Source organism: Artibeus jamaicensis, unplaced genomic scaffold (assembly GCF_021234435.1).
Source record: "Artibeus jamaicensis isolate MK-2021 breed Jamaican fruit bat unplaced genomic scaffold, CSHL_Jam_final contig_3205, whole genome shotgun sequence".
NCBI classification, from domain to species: Eukaryota; Metazoa; Chordata; class Mammalia; order Chiroptera; family Phyllostomidae; genus Artibeus; species Artibeus jamaicensis.
Window position 1 is genome coordinate 138,649 of NW_026521756.1, and position 19,267 is coordinate 157,915.

At 46.7% G+C, this 19,267-nt stretch overlaps 1 protein-coding gene across 9 annotated transcripts in view; it reads left to right on the forward strand.

Annotated features, from left to right (window-relative positions):
* The window catches only part of MTCL1 (microtubule crosslinking factor 1), a 140,320-nt gene extending 121,318 nt beyond the window's left edge, over positions 1 to 19,002 (forward strand). For 5 of the 9 annotated variants that reach the window (XM_053663534.1, XM_037147470.2, XM_053663535.1 and 2 more), the window contains 5 exons: positions 402 to 656; positions 5,893 to 6,189; positions 7,835 to 7,866; positions 11,049 to 12,588; positions 17,824 to 19,002. In XM_053663534.1, coding sequence (XP_053519509.1) covers positions 402 to 656; positions 5,893 to 6,189; positions 7,835 to 7,866; positions 11,049 to 12,588; positions 17,824 to 18,018 — 2,319 coding nt within the window. In that variant the 3' untranslated portion in view covers positions 18,019 to 19,002. Of the gene's footprint in view, positions 1 to 401; positions 657 to 5,892; positions 6,190 to 7,834; positions 7,867 to 11,048; positions 12,589 to 15,099; positions 15,825 to 17,823 lie in introns of those variants that run through there. The other 4 variants (XM_053663538.1, XM_037147472.2, XM_037147473.2 and 1 more) reach the window with 2 other exon arrangements.
* Positions 19,003 to 19,267: the final 265 nt, after the last annotated feature.

Below are 19,267 nucleotides of genomic sequence, written 5' to 3' on the forward strand. Positions count from 1 at the left end.
AATTAGAACTTTAAAAATGAAAATGGTGCCGTGGCTGGTATGGCTCAGTGGATTGAGTGCCAGCCTGTGAACTGAAGGGTCACTGATTTGAGTCAGAGCACATGCCTGGGTTGTGGGCCAGGGCCCCAGTTGGGGACATACAAGAGACAACTGATTGATGGTTTTTTTCTCCCACATTGATGTTTCTCTCCCTCTCTTTCCCTTTCCCTTCCCTTCTCTCTAAAAATAAATAAATAAAATCTAAAAAAAATAAATAATGAAAATGGAGTCTGCCATGGGACTGGTCAGATCTTTGTTTAAACACGTTTCCAGGGATAATACATTAACATTCTGGCATTTTCTTCTCTTACTAATGGGAGACTTGACAGGAACTAAGTTCCTAAGTTTTTTCTCCTTGACAGCTGGAAGAGAAAACCGAGAAAAACTTGGGAGAACTGGACTCTACCACCGACAGCAAAGGGGTGTTCACGAAAGAGAGGGAGATACACCAAAAGTTGCTTGCTGACAGTCATGGCTTGGTCATGGATCTGCGCTGGCAGATCCATCACAGTGAGAAGAACTGGAGCCGGGAGAAGGTGGAACTTCTTGACCGCCTGGACAGAGATCGACAGGAGTGGGAGCGGCAAAAGAAAGAGCTCTTGTGGAAAATAGAACAGGTAAGGAAGAACCCAGACACCAGAGAAGAGAGTGGGGACAGCGAAGTTCACTTGGAAATCAGAGCACAGAGAAGGAAAAACAGTCAGGTTGCTTAGACATCCTCACTATGTCAAGATGTTTCGTGGGCTTCCAGAGGAAGAGAAAGAAAAGAAAAAAATAGGATTTTTAGTATTGGAGACCTGGGCTCAGCTCTTCCATTACACAGATCTTTTCTTTGCAAAGTTTGTAGGTAAATTCCCTGTGTGTGAATATGTGTGATTGTGTGTATGTTCTGGGAGGTAACTTTTTAAAGGAATGTAAACTCCAAACTTGAAAGATGAAGTTAATTCAGGTCTTATAAAGTGATTTCTGCAAGCAAGCAAATTAACTTTTTAAGTTTCCCACTAAGGATGTGATCCCTGTAACTGTTCCAACCTGAATGGAATTAATGTCCATTAATAAAGAAATTGCTGGATTAAATTGGAAGTCAGGCTGTTTGCACCTGCTGTGCATATTACTGAGCTGTAATTAGACAGGACGCCAGTCAGGGGAGGGAGCTGGTAGCTCATCACCTTCAGCTAAATAAATGATTCAGAAACTCAGATTAATTTAGGAAGAGAGGGGGAGTTGTTTTCTGCCACCCAGATCATCATTCTCTGCATCACATCTGCCTTAGGACAGCTTCCGTAGTTGTGGCTGTGCTTGAGTAATGCACAGATTACATTTTTACATTAAATTGATGAGGTTTGGAATTCCTCCCTGGACAGATTTTTACATGGCATACATCTTATTTCAGCTTTTCACACTTACAAATTTATGAGGCCTCAAGGAAATGTATTAAATCAATAAGAAACTGAGTCCAGGAAAAATAGCCTCATTATTTATTACAAACACCCATACTGCCTGCATTTATGTGGGAGCCTTTAAAAAATGCGCTCAGTCATCCCTAGACATGGTGCTGTGTCATGCAGGTACAGCAGCAAAGATTAATTTCTGCACACGGTAGCAGTGAGGGAGGGAAGACGAACTGAAAAAGAACTGGAGCCTTTAGCTCAGAAAGTCTTTTTTTTTTTTTTTTTTAAGATTTTGTTTATTTGTCTTTAGATGAGAAGGGAAGGAGAGAGGGTAAGAAATGTCAATGTATGGTCACCTTTTGTGTGTCCCCTGCTGGGAACTGGCCTGCAACCCAGGCATGTACTCTAACTGGGAATCGAACTGCGGTTGTTTGGTTCACAGGCCTGTGTTCAATCCACTGAGCTACATCAGGCAGGACTCAGAAAGTCTTGAGAAGAAGGAAGTTTGAAATAAATGAGCTGAAGTTCCTCCTAGGTTGGATTACTCACACAACTGAGTCACCTTGTTGATATTTGATACGGCTCATTGCAAACGTCCCCAAATTCTAAGGAAAGTTGGCCACTTCCTGTTCAACCTAGAAATGCTAGCACTTGAGGAGAATCTTCTGTATTAAGTCCCCTCGTGCTCTATTGAAGGGATCAATGGAAATGGTAGGAGCAAAGTGGCATGTGTTCCTAAGAATGGTCACAGATTTATTGTAGCCAGTTGTAGCCAATCAGTAGTTTCACTAACCCTGGGCACCTTGTTACCAGGGAAGTTCCCTCTTGGCCTTCCCTCCAGGGTCTCTCACTTTGTCTGTCCCTCCTGTACCCCAGCAAGCCCATCAGGATCCCTGCCCTTCCGCGTCCCCTTTGCCTGTTTGCCGTAGGCTCCTTGGTCTTCTATAGCTTCACTTTGGAAGTCATACCTTGGATATAAGTTAAGCAAGTCTGTAGGGTTTTATTTTACTTTTGGGAATGAAGAATTTCTACTGAAGGAAAAATTGATAGTCAGCTTTCAAATAGTTAATGACCAAGGGATGAGCATTCGTCTCATATTAAAAATATATTTTGGAAAGAGAAAAAAGGCAGGGGCTGACCCCCACGTCCAGGTTGCCAGTACTGTCCCAGTTCCGGGCACTCATCTGGTTCTGGAGTCTGTGTGTGTGGTGGATCCCGCACGCTTCCTACAGTGACTTCATGGCTCTTTTTAGAAGAGGGTTGGTTGCCAGTAAATGATGCTTCAGATATGCAGTTGTGGTCTTTCCCCCCAAATATGGATTTTAAAAAAGATTTTATAAATCTCGGTGACCAATCCTAAAAATTAGGTACAGCAGTTATAGGCATTCCTTGTGATAGAGGCAGCTGCACAAAGTGTGTGTGTGTGTGTGTGTGTGTGTGTGTGTGTGCGCGCATCGATTTAGTTTATCAGTAACTGGATTGCTCACTCATGTAACTTTTATTAACAGATAAACAAGAACGGACATTCTTCATAGTGTATCCTCTTGATATTTGACTACTTGGTGAGCCATACAACCTTGACTAGGATAACCTAATATAGATGCTAAAAGAAGTAACACTAAATCCATTTTCCATTTTCAGAACACATGTTTCATACTTGCCTGGTGTCATGAATTCCTACGTAAGTTCTGTGCCACACGAGAGAGACATTTTTACACAATAAACGACTGTGGGAGTATGGTTAAGGTCACACAACACAGATCTATCTTATCAGTGTCTCCTGACTCAATCCAAACTTGACTGGGTGACTGTTAACTTTTTGGAGTCACAATGCTTCTCTCCTTCTAACTGTTGAATTCCCAATTAACATGCTGCTGGTAAGGACTTCCATCCAGCTCTAAATAGCTAAAGGAAAGTCCGTTCTCCTCCCAGTAAATTCCTTAGATCAGGTGTCTCTACAACATGAAAGGCCCTTCTTTTATTATTACTTTTTTAAGATTTACTTATTTTCAGAGAGAGTGGAAGGAAAGGAGACAGAGGAAGAGAAACATTGTTGTGAGAGAGAAACAGCAGTTGGCTGCATCTCCCACGCCTTGCAGCCCAGGCATGTGCCCCTGACTGGAAATCGAACAGGAGCTCAATCCTCTGAGCCACACCAGCCAGGAAAGGCTCTTCTTGTAAAAGCCACTCACAAAGTGATCTTTTTTTTCTTTTGACCAGTTAAGATGAGGTGACATTCTTGATGGCTTATTGTTTCCTGTATCATTTGAAATGCAAATCTTTTAAATTTTCTATTTGCATTACAAGTTGTTCTACTGCGGGGTTCTAAGTACAGTATCTGCTGGTGCCTGGTTTGAAATGGCTCTCCTAGGAAACCTAGCCTTTTAAGGACCCATTATTCTATTACAGCACCCCAGAGGCATCTCAGCAGCAGATACCTCCAGCTCAAACCCTTCCAGTTTTTTTTAGGAAACCTAACACCAGCTTTAGTGCTTGTTGCTCCTGGCTGCAGGTTTATTTTTGAAATTCCACTTTAGTGAGTTAGAACTGCTTGCTCATAGCTCTCCTCTCTAGTCATTCTTCCCCCTCTTCACACACACCCTCAGTGCACATTTACAGTTTCAGTTGTGATTCTTGCATTTTAATTTCTTGCCCAAATAGCTTGGAGATGATCATGTGTTGAAACTAAATTGTGCTGACATGCGTAAGATAACTGTAATAGAAAGCTTTCCTTTTAATTTTTTTTTAATTAAAGAAAGCATTTAGCATCTTTAAGAGAGCTGGAAAGAACTGTCATGGGGAGAGAGGAGTAGAGAGCAGAGGCAGCGGAGCGGACACCCAGAGGGGTGTGTTTCTTCCCTCACGCTGTCTCAGACGCTGACACAGAAGCTCTGGCTGCTTCAGTCTTCCTCTGCCTCGTGAAATGAAGGTAGTACTTTGAGGCTTTGGTTCTACCACCTCAGAAATTACTAAAAATAAGCAAGTCCTTTGGTGATACACAGGCTACACTTACAGCCAATTCGTGAGTGAAGGCTGAAATTGGGGCACAATAGCGTAGCTTAGGAAAGGTACTTTCTTAAATAAATTAATATGCTTTTAAGGGAGTTTTAGGGCTTCTTGGTACTGTCCCAGCACTTAAGGATTGAAAATCTTTCTCCTGCCACCCCTTCAGGACAAATCCAAGTGTCATTTTAGTCACTCAGATAATTTACTTACTCCAAAGAGCAGCCACCATGGGAAGTGCTGAGCGTGTTTTTCAGTAAAGACCCCGTTAAGGTTATGCAGGTGGAAGTATCCTCAGGTCTCAACCGTGCTCTCTGTGCATGTTTTGACGGGGAGGCAGTGAGGAAAGCTCCGGAGGGTAGAGGAGAAGCCACCCATGAGGACTTCTGCTAGGGCCTCTCCGAGGAGAGGAGCCAGAGCACCCTCTCGGTGTGTTTCCCTGACTGTCCCTGTGATTTCACATCGGCACCCTTCCTGTCCGTCCTCCATAAGGTGCCCGTGTGTCCCAGCCCCAGCAGGCAGGCCCGAGGGAAGTCAGTAGTGGTTTCACTGACAGACAGTGTGCTTCACCAGGGGCTGGGCCCCTGGAGGCCCTTCTCAACCTGGGAGGGCAGGATGCTGTCCCTACTAAGAGATGAGGAGACTGAGCTGAGAAGAGTTGGGGACCTTATTATACCTGAGAGCAGACCTGCAAACCACAACAGTGGTTCCAGCTCTCGTCTTCCGAACTCCAGGTGGTCCTGTGTTTTCCCACAAGTGCTTCTGGAGCTTCCCAAGTCGGACAAAAAAAAGCATGACTCAGAAGTATGTGTCTTATGTTTGCTGGCAGTCATTCCAGGTCTTGACTACCTTAGAGCTAAGTTTCAATCCTCTTAAGCTAAGTACAAGTTGTTTCTGGCACCCAGTGGTTCTAACAGTTTGGTCACTTGGGTTACATAAAAGATCCTTCCCACATGATTTGGAAATAATACTCTGTTACTAGAAAAATCTGCTAGTTAAGAAAATCAAAATTCAACCTCAGAAGTTTGTTGTCATTGATGGTTTTCCACTGAGTATATCAGAAGTTTGAAAGGTAATTACCAAAAAAAAGTTCTAAGTATGTTATTTAATATTAGATTTTCTCGAAAAATAAATTTATGTTTCTTGTGAGCACAGTACTTGAAGTTATCTACAATAACATAGATTCTTGTCAGGAGGAGTTGGCCTGTATGTGGTTAATGCAGATTTTCAGTCCAAACAAAAGCGTGATTTTTTTTTACAGCATTTGTAATGTTGGGTTAACATTTTGAAATCAAGGTGAGAACTTAAAGAATATTTATGTCTCGTGGTCTTTGAGGTGTGAGCTGTGGATTTGCAGATGGACTCATCTGTAACTCCAAATTGCGGAAAGACTGTATGGTCTTAGGAGAGTGACAGACGGAAAAGTGAGACTGCTTGTTTTGATTTTTAAACCCTCAAGTTGCAGAAAGAAAACTGTCCCCAGAGAGGTGGAAATTTCCTCTGTGATCAAAAAGAAGGCAGCAGCCGCCCCTTTGCGCCCCCGGGAAGCCCCCGCATGCCTCGGCCCATGGGGATGTGGCCCGGCTCCAACTCGGACTCCACCCCTTTTGAAGACCAGCCGCTCTCCAAGCTGAAGGAGTCGGACAGGTGTTCAGCCCGGGAGAACCTCTACTTGGATGCCTTGTCGTTGGAGGAAGAGCCAGAGGAGCCTCCAGCCCACGGGTCCCACAGGGAGTTCAGGAACTGCCTCCCTGAGGTTGGCCTGGGTTTCGGGATCCAGTGAACCACTGCCAGACCCAGGGGTTGTCGGGAAGCTTTGCCATGTAGCAGGCAGGCTCCAGGGCTTAGGTACAGCTGAAGGCTTCACAGTGCCAAGAGCTTTGCTTGGTGGCCTGACCCCAAACTCCTGGCTTGTGCTGTGCTCAGTTTTACTTTGCCACTTTGTGTCAGGTTTGGAAATACAGGGCTCATGGCCTGTGTAAACAAAAAGGCCTCACAAATGGCATATCCAGTGAGACACACAGGAGGAAATTGTGGACTTTCAATTTAACTTAAACTCATAGCACAGTCTTCTGATTCTGGAAAACTTATTAACAACAACAACAACAAAAATCTGTTTTAAAGAAAATACCTGATGTTTGGAAACTGCACATGTCACTACACGATGGCAAACCATAAACACCGTATTCTGCACAAAGGGAAAACGACCCAGCACTTAGAAAACTTACATAAAGTCGATGAGCACGTAGATAAGCTAAGTTCTGCTTAAGCCTTTTAAAAACTGGGTTTCAAAAATTGATTTTAGAATCATTCCCTGTAAGTCCATTTAACAACTGCAGTTCCTGATATTTAACCTGTTCCAAGCACTTAATAGATCGAGGAGAGTTCACATCAATAGTATTGTTGAAATGTGGAGAAATTATACTCAGTCACGTGTCAGCCAGATCAGATGCCCTCTTCTTAGCAATAGATAAACCAAGTTGATGTGACATCACCAACATGCCACCCTGTCTGATCTGTTGGCAGTCTCACATAGTCCAATTTCACAGCAGCGCGGAGGCAGCCCAGGGTTGGAAGACAGTCCCGGCGCCACTCCACAGGGGCCTGCAGCCTGTTCTGATCTGCATGGCAGGCTGCGCTCACTGGGCGAAGCACACCGGGCCGTTTAGCTCATAGCTTTCCTGTCCCCTGCCAACAAATAAATCTCCCTTGTTCTTTCTTTAGGACCACGTCAGCTCGAGGGTGTTTTCTCATGTCAACCTGTGTTGATGGTCTCTGTCAGCGCAGCTCTCATTCTTCTTAAGCAGAAGTCACTGTAACGTCATCTCTGATTCCAAAATGCAATGTTTAAAATTAAGAAAGTATTCGAGCTTAAGAATATCAAACCAAATTCTATAGAGAGGCTTAGACCAAAGGATATCAGCCTCCTAACTTACTCTGTCGTCCTCATCTTCCTTTCTCCCACCTCCCCTCTCTCACGCACGTGCACACACTCACATATGCGTGCACACAGACAGATCCAGGTCATTACAAAGCCAGGTTTGAAATTCACGGAGTCAGCGAAGTCTTTCGAGGAAGCACAGGAGCACCACTTCCTCCATGACAAAGTTTACACACAGTTTGTCGCCAGTTTTCTCATTCACGTGGGTTCACTCACGTGGGTTCTGCAGTCCTCCCACGTGGACTGCAGAAGCTTCGACACGTCGTCACACTGTGAGTTAGGGTTTTTATACTCAACTTCAAAGGTTGAGGGCAAGTAGCACCGCGGTCTAGACTTGGCCCTGTGGGTGTTTTCAGTGGTGTTTTCCTAGGACAGGAGAGAAAATACATCACTTAGCACAGTGAAAGCTCTTGGGCAACCAGCATTCACTGATTCAGACGAACTTATGTCTTCTTTATAGGAAGAAGAAAATCACAAGGGAAATCTTCAAAGGTAAGTAAGACTGATGAAAACAATAGTAGACAGCTAAAATAAAGTCCTCTTGTCTTAAAATCTCAGCTTGTCACTGTGGCCTGTCATAGTACTCTCTTCAAAATGACTTAAAATAAGACTTCTGAATAAGTATGTGCTTTATTATTTTTAATTTAATAAGTAAGGTATTTCTTATTGTTAACAACAAAAAGGCCAGGGGTGTGCTGTGTCTGTGTATTAGTGTTAGGGTGAAACTTTTGCAGGTATATCGTATATTGTACATATAAAGGGAAGATTGTGTTAAGAGGTGTTTGAAAAGTCCATGGGAACTCCTGTCCTCTAACTTAAAGTCCGGGGAAACTCCCTCTTGATAGACTATGAGACCTGATCCCATACATTTAAAACCTCTATTGGTAGGATTTACTAAAGTATTTCCTGTCAGTAATCTTTGAAGTGTAGATATAAAGTAGTTGATGTTGTCAGCATTAGTGATCATATATTTTAGGTCATGTGTAAGAGGACATTTCTGAAAAGACACACAAAAGCAAATTTATTTTAATGTAAACATTGAAAATACACAACTGAGGGGAACATAGAGAGATTTCTTATAACAACCCCTCCACACACATACAGTCTTTTTTTTGTAGATGAATGTGTACCATTTCCACTACATGACGACTCTCTCCTGGGCCATTCGGCGTTTCCAGATCTCCTCACCTCTAGTTTTTCTATGAACTTCACATTCACGAATTTCCGTCTCCTTCCTTTTTTCCCCTCTATCAGATTAACTCCAAACCTAGAACCGCCTCTGGTACATTGCTGTCCTTCACACTTCGTCTGGTCTCCCCTTCTCAAATGGTACAGGGCAGCCCTTAAGAGCTCAGGCTCAAGAGCCAAATGGCCTGGGTTCAAACCTATTTCCGCCTCTCACTGGCCATGTGACCATGGCTGAGTTTTATAACTGCTTCGTGCCTCAGTTTTCTCATCTGTGAACAGGAGATATTTCGATTGTTTCTACACATAAAGCAATTCCTGGCACAGAATAAACAGAAAGGAACATGTAGGTATTATTACATCTGTCTACTTTCTTCCTCTCTTAGCAGATCTCTGTGCACTGTAGCTTTTTATTATTTTTCATCTTAATTGTTTCTGTTAAGTTCAAAACTAATCCACACTTGTAAAATTTAAACAGTACCAAAGTGTTCAAAGTAAGAAAGTGCACGCGTCCTCCCACCATTCCTTTCCCCTCTCGCTTCTAGCAGTTTCGTGTGCTCCGTCCATACTTTCTTCTCTGCATCTTGATGCGCCTGCACCTGTTTCAAATGTATCGTGGTTTTTGTAGTTATTTTGTTTCATCGTGGATGCGCTAAGGTTGATGCCTTCCCTTTCTCCATGTACATGGTCTCTGTTGCAAGGTGTCTATCCAAGCCCCAAAGGCAAAGTCCCCACATGGGCGCCAGTGGTTTGACTCTGTGAGTAGCTCCTCTGTGTGCAGAAGTGGAGGTTAGATGAGCTGCATCTGCAGAGCACTCCCAGCCCCCAGTGTTCTGAAGCTTAAGACCTAGTCACAAATCGACCTAGATGCTTATTTTCAGCATCCCTTATAGCCAACTTTCTGTTATTCAGCGGGCATTAGACTGTTGGTGAATTATTTCTAACAAAAAAAATACCACTGACTTTTGCCTTCAGTAAATAATAACAGGGTAGAAAACCTAATGGTGGCATTTTAGCCTGGTCTTTTGCCCTATGACAAAGCTCATAAAAGCATCCCGCTGCCCCCACCCCTGTGAGGGCAAAGCCACAGAGAGCTTTACCTGTTCTGTGGGCCAGTCCATGTGGTACACAGACCCCAATTCTGGCCTCACCATCATTAATTGGTCCTACAGTGGAGAGGCCCAAGGACTTCATCAGAAACCCATTCAGCAGGGCCTGGGCTAGTCTAGAGCTCTATGTATTCAAGCCTCTGTTTGGGGGTAGGTAGATATTAATATGTCCTATGAGAAAGTATTCTAGTTGGAGAGACAGTGACTCTGCATCCACCTCACCTCCCTACCACCCAGTCCGGAGACATTCCAGGTGAGAGGGTCCAGGGCCTTGAGCCATCGGGAAGAGTCAGCCACAGGCCTCCTCTGTGGCCACCACTTCTTTGCCCTGGGTGGGCTGGCAAGCTGCTTGAACACTTTGGCAACCTCCTATCTTGGCACCTGCCCCAGCCTATAGGAGGCAGTCAGTAAATTTATGCCAAATAGAAATATGTTGAATCAAAGTGCTGATATATTGAAAAAAATCTACATCCAAATCCATGTCTGTCAGGAACGAACTTACCCAAAACCGGCTGTTGCTTTAGCTCACCTGTCTTCACCCTCCACTGCGTGTGCGCGTCTGCGTGCATCTTCCTTTCACCCAAAGATCCAGGAGGAGCAAGAACAAGGGGAAGGCTTGACTGTGAAGGAGGGAACAGAAATGGCAGAGGAGAGCTGCTGGTGGATGTGGGCAGGGCCAGATGGAATTTCTGTTTGAAATGGGATTTGGAAATTTATTTGCTGACCTCATTACATCTTTCATGTGGCCCTTGGAGATTATTAGTATTTCAAGTCAATAGAGAATGAAGCTAATGGGTGGAAAAAACTTCAGATGATAGTTATTTTGTTGTGGTATCTACCCCACCCCCAATACCACTAGCCAGTTTTGGATCGGGACTGTGGTATGTTCATGTCGGTAGCATGGGCACCTGACATAACGCTTGGAATTCAGGGAGCTCCCAGGAAGTTGGGAGCTGACGGGACCGGTCAGTAGAACACAGATGCAGAGCAAGGCCACAGCCAGGTTTCCCTTCTTACTGTGGAGCTCCATGGGCTAAAATGAAACATCCAAAGCGGATTAGGAGCTTAGCTGTGCCTGCCCAATCACCCACCCTTCCCTTTGTTCCCACAATGTTGAGGGTTGGTTGCATTACCATTTGACCAATATAAAGGTCCTGGAACAATTCCAGAGCCATAAAATTACCATTAAACGTCCACAGGGTCAACTCAGGAGTGAACACCAAGCAGCTTGAGAATGTTCTAATAGTTCTGGCAGAGACTGACCCAAAACAGGCACTGCTCTGCCGGGCAGGCCACGCGTGCTGTGCTGGGTCGGGGTCGTAGGCCCGAGGGCTGCCGGGCTGACAGGCAACTGACACATCTTCTCCCCACTTCTCCCAGGGCTGTGTCCGTGTCCTCCATGTCTGAGTTCCAGCGCCTGATGGACGTCTCTCCCTTCCTGCCAGAGAAAGGCCTGCCTGTTGCCAGCAGCAAGGAGGACATCACTCCACCCCTGTCCCCTGACGATCTGAAGTACATCGAAGAGTTCAACAGCAAGAGCTGGGACGCAAGGCCCCCAGGCTCCTGGCCAGACAGGACAGATGGGGTGTGGGCAGAGAGGGAGGCCAGTGCTGAGCCTTTCCCTGACTCCTCCTGGTACCTCACCACGAGTGTCACCATGACCACGGACACCATGACCAGCCCAGAGCACTGCCAGAAGCAGCCCCTGCGGAGCCTCGTCCGCACTGAGCCGTCCGGGGTGCGGGTGCTACACAGCCCACCTGCAGTCCGCAGGGTGGACAGCATCATGGCGGCGGGCGTCGAGGGCTTGGGCCGGCTGGAGGCCGAGGGCCCGTTTTCTACAAGCAGAGCCAGAGCAGGCACAGGAGACACTAAGGGGGGCCCCTCAGAACACATGCTCAGCAAGTGGCCTTGTGCCCCCTCCAGGCACTCTCGAGATTCCACGGAGGGAGGGCTGCACCCCCTCGATAACACCCTCTGCGCCCCGCTGGGTTTCACCTCCCCACTGCACAGCCTGGAGATGTCCAAGAACATGAGTGATGACATGAAGGAGGTGGCCTTCTCTGTCAGGAATGCCATCTGCTCTAGTTCCCCCGAGCCCCCAGTCAAGGACATGGCCTGTCAGACCAACGTGTCCCGGACCACCGGGACGCAGACTGTCCAGACCATCAGCATCGGCCTACAGACCGAAGCCCTGCGTGTCAGTGCCATCACCAGCAGCCCCCACAAGTGTCTGACGCCAAAGGCAGGGGGTGGTGCCACACCTGCGTCATCTCCGTCCCGCGGCCTCAGGAACAGGCAGGTGGCCCCCGCCATCGAGAAGGTGCAGGCCAAGTTTGAACGCACGTGCTGCTCCCCCAAGTATGGGTCTCCCAAGCTGCAGAGGAAGCCCCTCCCCAAAGCTGACCAGCCAAATAACAGGACCTCGCCAGGGCTGGCCCAGAAGGGGTGCAGTGAGTCAGCCTGGGCCCGCTCCACCACCACGAGGGAGAGCCCCGTGCACACTGCCATCAACGATGGCCTCTCTAGCCTCTTCAACATCATTGACCACAGCCCGGTGGCGCAGGACCCTTTCCAGAAGGGGACGCGGGCTGGGAGTCGGTCTCGCTCAGCAGAACCCCGGACGGAGCTGGGCCCAGGCCAGGACACCAGCCCAAATTCCCGGGGACAGTCGCCCAGCCCTATTGGGGTCGGCTCAGAGACCTGTAGGGAGGAAGGGGGAGAGGGCACGCCTGTGAGGCAGGACTTATCTGCTCCCCCTGGCTACACATTTACTGAGAGTGTAGCCCGGATCCTCAACAAGAAGCTGTTGGAGCATGCCTTAAAGGAGGAGAGGAGGCAGGCCCCCCACTGCCTTCCAAGTCCTAACAGTGACAGCCACATGGGAGAAACAGTCAGAGCCGAGCCAGGGTCCATCGAGGTAATAGAAGCTGAGTATCCACACCCTCACCCCTACCAGCTCTTCCATTCACACGTTGAGAAAACAGGTTTAAACCCAGGATTGTACCAAGTCATTTCATTTCAAGAATTCTGGTGCATAATACAGGTTCTTGTGAGCTGGGGAGGTGCTGGGTTTATGGGAGGATGGAACAGGCAGAAACAAACCCTGAGCTACTTAAAAGTGATTCAGATTCTCTGGTTAAGTGATGGATGCTCATCTGTTTATCTGGGCTTTTCACTTGGGGTCACAATTTGCCATCTTTCTGGATGAACCTGTGTCCTAGGAGTGCATGTATGTGAAGTACGGGAGAGTCATGTCAGGGCTGTGTGAATGTTCCAGGTGTATACAAGCGACGACAGGAGAGGTGTGCTGGAGAGGGCTTGGAGAGTAGGTTTGACGACATCTCTCAGGAGGAGCTACAATGTCTGGGTTCCACTGTTGGCTTCCATTCAAATATACAGTTGAAATGCTGCCTTATACATGTGACAACCCCCCCCCCCGACACATCACGTCATCACATTTTGTAATTACGGTTGTAACTAACTCTATTAACAATCTTCTCAAATCAATCAACCTTGAACTCTGTTCTGATGTACATACATATGTGGTGTATTTGTACCACACCACTTTAAAAACAGTCCCCATTTTCACTTACGAACGAACAAAATACAACAAAGCCTGATGGCAGTGCCAGGGGTGAAAGGAGTAACAATGGTGGCCTCACAGTTCACACAGCACTGAAGATGGTCCCAGGCCTCTGACTTCAGCAGTCATTGCACGTGTAGACTTGAGGGGAGCCCCGACCGCCCGGTAGCCTGATGGACAGAGTCCACACAGTGGAATCCAGACAGCCTCAGCATTTCTCTAGGTGGGGCGGCCCAGCAGATGGCAGGGTCTGTGGGGAAGGAGAGGAGTACACCTCCTGCTTTCCCACCCACGTGGCCTGGGCTTCGTGAGTGAGGAGAGGAGAAGGTGTACTACATCCTGCTCTGTGTTTCCCACAGGGGGACCGTGATGGTTGGGTTCCCAGTCTCACCTACCAAGTGGTATTTAACTCAAAATACAGAGTTCAAGTCCGAAATAGGTTAAACCGTGTGAAGTTGCCAGTGACCTACGGAAGTGGCAGTGCCATGTGGTTCAGCCTAACCTTGATAGTTCGTGACCACATGTCCCGAGATGCGAGTCTCTGCAATAAAGTGGTGTGCGTGCTCTGAGAAGAACAAGTGCTGTGGGTGAGTGTTCTCAGGTGACGGACGGTGCCTTCTGCCCGGGTAAGTGACCCTGCTGCGGAGGGTCTGTGTGAATGCCTGCATTCCAGGGCTCCGGAGCAGCGGGTTGAGGTCAGGGCTTTGTCCCAAAACATTAACTGGCAGTGTCTGGAGTGTCCATTTGTATTAAAGACTAAATAGCAATTAATTGTTAGGAACCAAAAAGTGCTTTGAGGTAAATGCTCCAAATAGTTTATGATAATATAAAGAAAAAAGTTCAGTTCTAATTTGTGGAAATGGTTTTATCGGTACAAAGCTGTGTCTACCTCCTTTGGTTCTCTGTAAAGTATTTAGATTTTCTTCTCACTTGGTATGTTTGCTACCATGGGAGATGATTGGCCATTTTGAAGTGAGTACAGTTTCAGGGGCCATGTTTTAATGTCATGGGCACTTTCTCAGTTTTTTGTTGGAATTTCACTTGTTCTAGACTCCATTGGATTTATTATTCCTTGTCTGAATTGATGTACTGTGTTAGACCCCTTGGAGAACCCTTCTCACCACTGCATAAATAATGTGGTAGTTCTGGGTTTTCATTCCCAAATCACCGAAAGTAACTCCGACTTCCCAGCGTGCCGTGGCTGTCCTGTTGTGGGCGCCTTCCCTGGGTGCTCACTCGGGCCTCGTGACGGGTGCTGTGGGGATCCTGGCTAGGACCCTGCCAGCAGCTTGTCCCCACCACCCCACAGTCTACTCTTCTTTTTCTCTTGAAGCCACAGCACCAATGCAGCGATGCAGAGAGAAGCTCTGAGGACTTCTGGTGTGGAGAGAAAGAATGATCTGGAAGTGTAATTCTGTTCTTCTCTCCCGTGTCTAAGCGGAAAATGGGAGAAGAAATTTGTAGTATGAGCAGCAGTCACTTGAGCATCATGACTAAAACAAGCCACTGTCCCATGCTGTTTCAAATACAGGAGGCCTGCAACTTGTCTCTCCTCGTGCCAAAGGGCATTTGAAATGTTAGAAGCCAAAGAGCAATTCAGGAAAGTGTAGAAATCAAAAGGGAGAGGCCTGTTGCTGTTCTACCACGAGGGCTCCTCCCCTCTGTGGATAAGGAGGAGGAGAGGCTCTGGGTCCCGGGACCGCACACGCCACGGAGCTCTCGCTCCTGATAGCTGTCCTGGGAGCAGGCACCTGGCTTGTTGACGTTAAACTTTTACTGTTCTTTTTTCAAAAATACTTTTCAACCTACTTGCTTTTCTTTTCTTTCTCTGTCTGTTCTGTCCAGAACCAAACTGTCTTACTAACTGCCCCCTGGGGACTCTAGCCCTGCCTGCCTCACACCGTAAGTGCTTTCGTCCTTTTTTCCAAACTCTCTGGACAGGTCATTTGTGTAACTTGGGGCTGGCACCCGACACTAGGCAGAATCATCCCAGCTAGGTCTGCTCTGTAAGGCAGCCATGCACGCTTGCTCTGGGTCCATCTGCAGAGACAGATAGATGGCCTGGACAATCCCTTCTGTCAAGTGTTGACCGCTCAGTACATAGAAAGTTTCTCGGGTTATGGAGATCCTGCTGAGGTCCCTGCTGTCCTGTGCAGTTTGCAGTCAGGCGCTTTCAGAGAGGTAAGGGGACATTGGCCCACGAGGGGCTGCCTCTGGCATAGACTTCTAGCCTGTGGGGATCCTGGAGCCAAGCAGTTGTCCACTCAGCCTGGACCTGCTACCAATATTGGTGGCACATATTACTACCACGTGCTATGTCAGGCATGACCACAACACAGTGAGGTTTCTTTGCTTTTTCAACAACCACACCAAAGTGAGGAAAAGCAAATACACCTTGTCCTTCCAAGGGATCAGCACAGGTGACCTAGTAAGTGCTCGATAAGTATTTGTTAACTGATAAACAGCAAAATCTGTTTAACAGATAAACGCCAAAAAAACTCAGAATTGACTTCAGAGCCCAAATCAAGGCACATGAGAGAAAATAGGAGCTTTGTCTTAATCAAGGTTATAATTACCCGCCTGTCTCATTCACTGATTTTAACTTGTGCTGAGAACCAAAGTGCAGTTGTCTCAAAGACGAAAGAGGCGCTCCGAGGAGCACACACCCACCTAGCCCGTGGCAGTGTCCTCGGGAAAGGACAGCATGGGTTGCTTGCACGTGCTGGTGTGGTCACACAACACTTCTTCCTGCAGAAGTTCCCAAACAGGTGCTGGTGAAGAGGTGGCACGGAACTAGTGGGAGGCCCATTTTCATCCAACATCAGCCAGTGGACCTTGGCTGTGGTGTCCAGTCAGCCTGTAGCAGCAGCCTTTTGGACACACACATACTTGCATGCAGCACAAACCGCACGTGCTCACAACACAAGCACACAGTCTTACAATACCAGGAGCAGTGACCCCAAAAAACAAAACAGCTGAGGTGAGGTGAGGACACAGCTCACCCCCCACGTTAGTTCACATTCCAGCAACTTCAGCCCTGCATTGCCTTCCCAGGTGAGGCGTCTCTGTCTCGTGGTCCTCACTGGCATAGGTGCTGTGCTCAGTGGGACCTCCCCGTTGCATAAAGTGCCAACTGCAGAAGAGGCAGGGGACATTAACAAGCAGTTTCCCATTAATGCGCTGTCTCTGCTGACTCCACGGGGAGGCACCAGCTCCTTCCATCACTGCCCTGTTCCACCTTCCATCTTCTTCCTCGTCACATTGTCACATCGTCCTTCAGCTGTCTCTTCTCTGTGTTGCTCCCCTACTCTGCTGACAAAACATTCTTCATGCCGATCTTTGCGGTTGCTTGTCACCTCTCTTTAAATCCTCTGACTTTCTGCCTGCCTGGCCCTGAGAGTCTTCACTCTGTCATCCTTCACTGGGGTGGTTTACCATCTGAGCTTTTCGTTGTCTGGCTGTCATTTGGTCAGAGATGCATTCCATCCTGTAGAACTCACCATTTCCTTACGACACAGCTTTTCCCATTTCTCTGTGCCAGCAAATTCCAAGTTTGGGTGTCCTTGTTTCCTGTCTTGGAGAATAAGGACAAGTACCTCAACATTTTTAAATCCAAAAAAGGAGCAGCAGACCTCGAAGAGAAGTATTGGAGGTGGTGGAGGGAGTCTTGACTTATCTGTTCTCAGAAGGCGTGGGATGCCTGCCACACGAAGGCACAAGCACACTCTGCTTTCACTCCTTTAAGTGCTGCTGCAAGAAAGAGTCATTAAAGAGAACTAGACCTAAACCAAAATTTCTGCCAGCAGCATTTTTTCATGTTGTGGGAGTTTGTTTAACCTGCTGCCAGTCAGTTTGGAATAGACAGTAGCAGTTTGTTTTAAGGTGAGTCTCATTTCTAATACAGCTGGATGAAATCATGGGCCCTCAACAGACCAAGTCATAGGGAGGCTGTCCTCTTAGGGACTGGTCACTGTCATTAAATAGATCATTCAGGAGGGCCCAGATGATGGATCAGCTGGATCAGAGTATGACTGCTCGGCCTGCGTAGACCACGTGGGGCCTGTGGCTTTCCCCATCTTCTGTACGCTCCTGTCCGATTCTGGTGGCACTCTGTAAACACTCCCATCTCATAGCTTCGTCAGGTTTTTATCCTGATTTGGTATCTTCCCATCACTGTCATCATTGATCATTCATGTTGAATTCTTAGCATTTTCAGTTATTCTTCATGAGCAAAATATAAATTAACATTCTGAAGTTACCCCCAGGTCTTTTGCATTAACTTGAGTCTGTCAAGAACTGTGTTTGGGGGAAATCACCCCAGAGCAGGGGTGTCAAACTAATTTTCACTGGGGGCCACATCAGCCTCGAGGTTGCCTTCAAAGGGCTGAAATAATCTTAGGACTGTGTAAATGTAACTACTCCTTAACTGTTAAGGAGTTGAAATGACATTGGACCCTTTGAAGGCAACCACAAGGCTGATATGGCCCCCGGTGAAAATGAGTTTGACACTGCTGCCCTAGAGGAACTGTCAATAGGAGTAACCCTGTCTTTTTCTTTCTGGCTTTGAAGGAACTACCTTGTTCTGCACTAGCTCCATCCCTAGAACCCTGCTTCTCCAGGCCCGAGAGACCAGCAAACCGTCGCCCTCCATCCCGTTGGGCCCCACCTTCCCCCACTGCCTCCCCGACACAGTCACTCGAAGACCCGACCTCCTTAGAGGAGCTCGGCGACGAGGAGCCACCTGGGGAGAAGCCACACCTGTGACATGATGCAAGTTTGCATGGATTATCACAGAATAATTCACTGTAATTTGCATAACCACATCATCATCATCAACAAAACTCTGCCTAAAAGGAGAGATCAAGTTTTCCCAAGGTCAAAGAATGTTTTAAAGGAAAACACACAGCTGCTGAATGTTCAACCTGTGAACCTGAGATGTTTCTAGAATGAAACAGTCAATGTGCCTGTAATAACTTAATTTTTTCATAGCTGAGAAGACTATTTTTGTCTCCATCTTTTTTACACTCAGAATGTTAAACAAAAGGGTAAATAAGATAAATTTTAAAAAATAAGAGTTTTAAAGATAATACATTTTAAGAGATTCTGAACACCCTCACTTTCAATATTGACTGCCTCTCTGTTAAATTTGCACTGTTACATTTTGGTTGGGTTTATTTCCATATTGAATTAGAGTGCTTTAAGTTAATTTTATTTCGTCGGTGTTTTTGATTTTTGAGAATTTCTGAAAACTTCAGACTGTCTGATTCCTTGAACTCCGTGTAGTGAAGAGGCCATGAAGCCAGTAGACAAGGCAGAGATCCTGTCGCCTGGAGGGAGACATGTCAGCATCCTAGAGAAGGGCAAGTCTTCAGCTGGGCTTGCCAGGTTCTTGTATAATCCACACACTCTACGTGACTTGCACATCTTCGGATTCGAAGCACGGGGGTGCATGTACATACTGCTACTGTGGTCTCCCCATCACCTAAGTGAGTCGTCTGTCCCATTGTGGTACATTGTGAATTCCCTTGTACTGTACTTCTGTTGTCTCTTGCATTGATGATACAACAGCAATGGTGTTTTTAAATTATTGTTAAAAGATTAACTGGCAATATGCAGTGTTTACTCAAAATTTTCTGTTTAAGAAAAAATACTACAAAAATCATGAGCATACCAAATTGAAACAGAATGGTGCATCGGAGTCTGTATGAGACGATGATGAAGTGGAAATAAAGCCTTTATATCATGGCAGTCTGTGCCCAGGTCTTGTGTTTCACACGCCCTCCACCTTTTCCTAAGAGCTCCAAGAGAAAGTTGCTGTAACCAGGGGATCTCGTGAAAAGGGAGCGCCTATAAAAAGGTAGCAGCTGCTGACGTCTATAACAGGGCATATGCTGAGTGCATGATGATGATGTGGATTCCCTGTATTCTGAGTGTCCTGGGATAGCCGAAAAGGTGACTTCATTGGTGAAAAAGCCAAAATGAGGGGTGTAGTGTGAGGGAACTGGCTATCCAC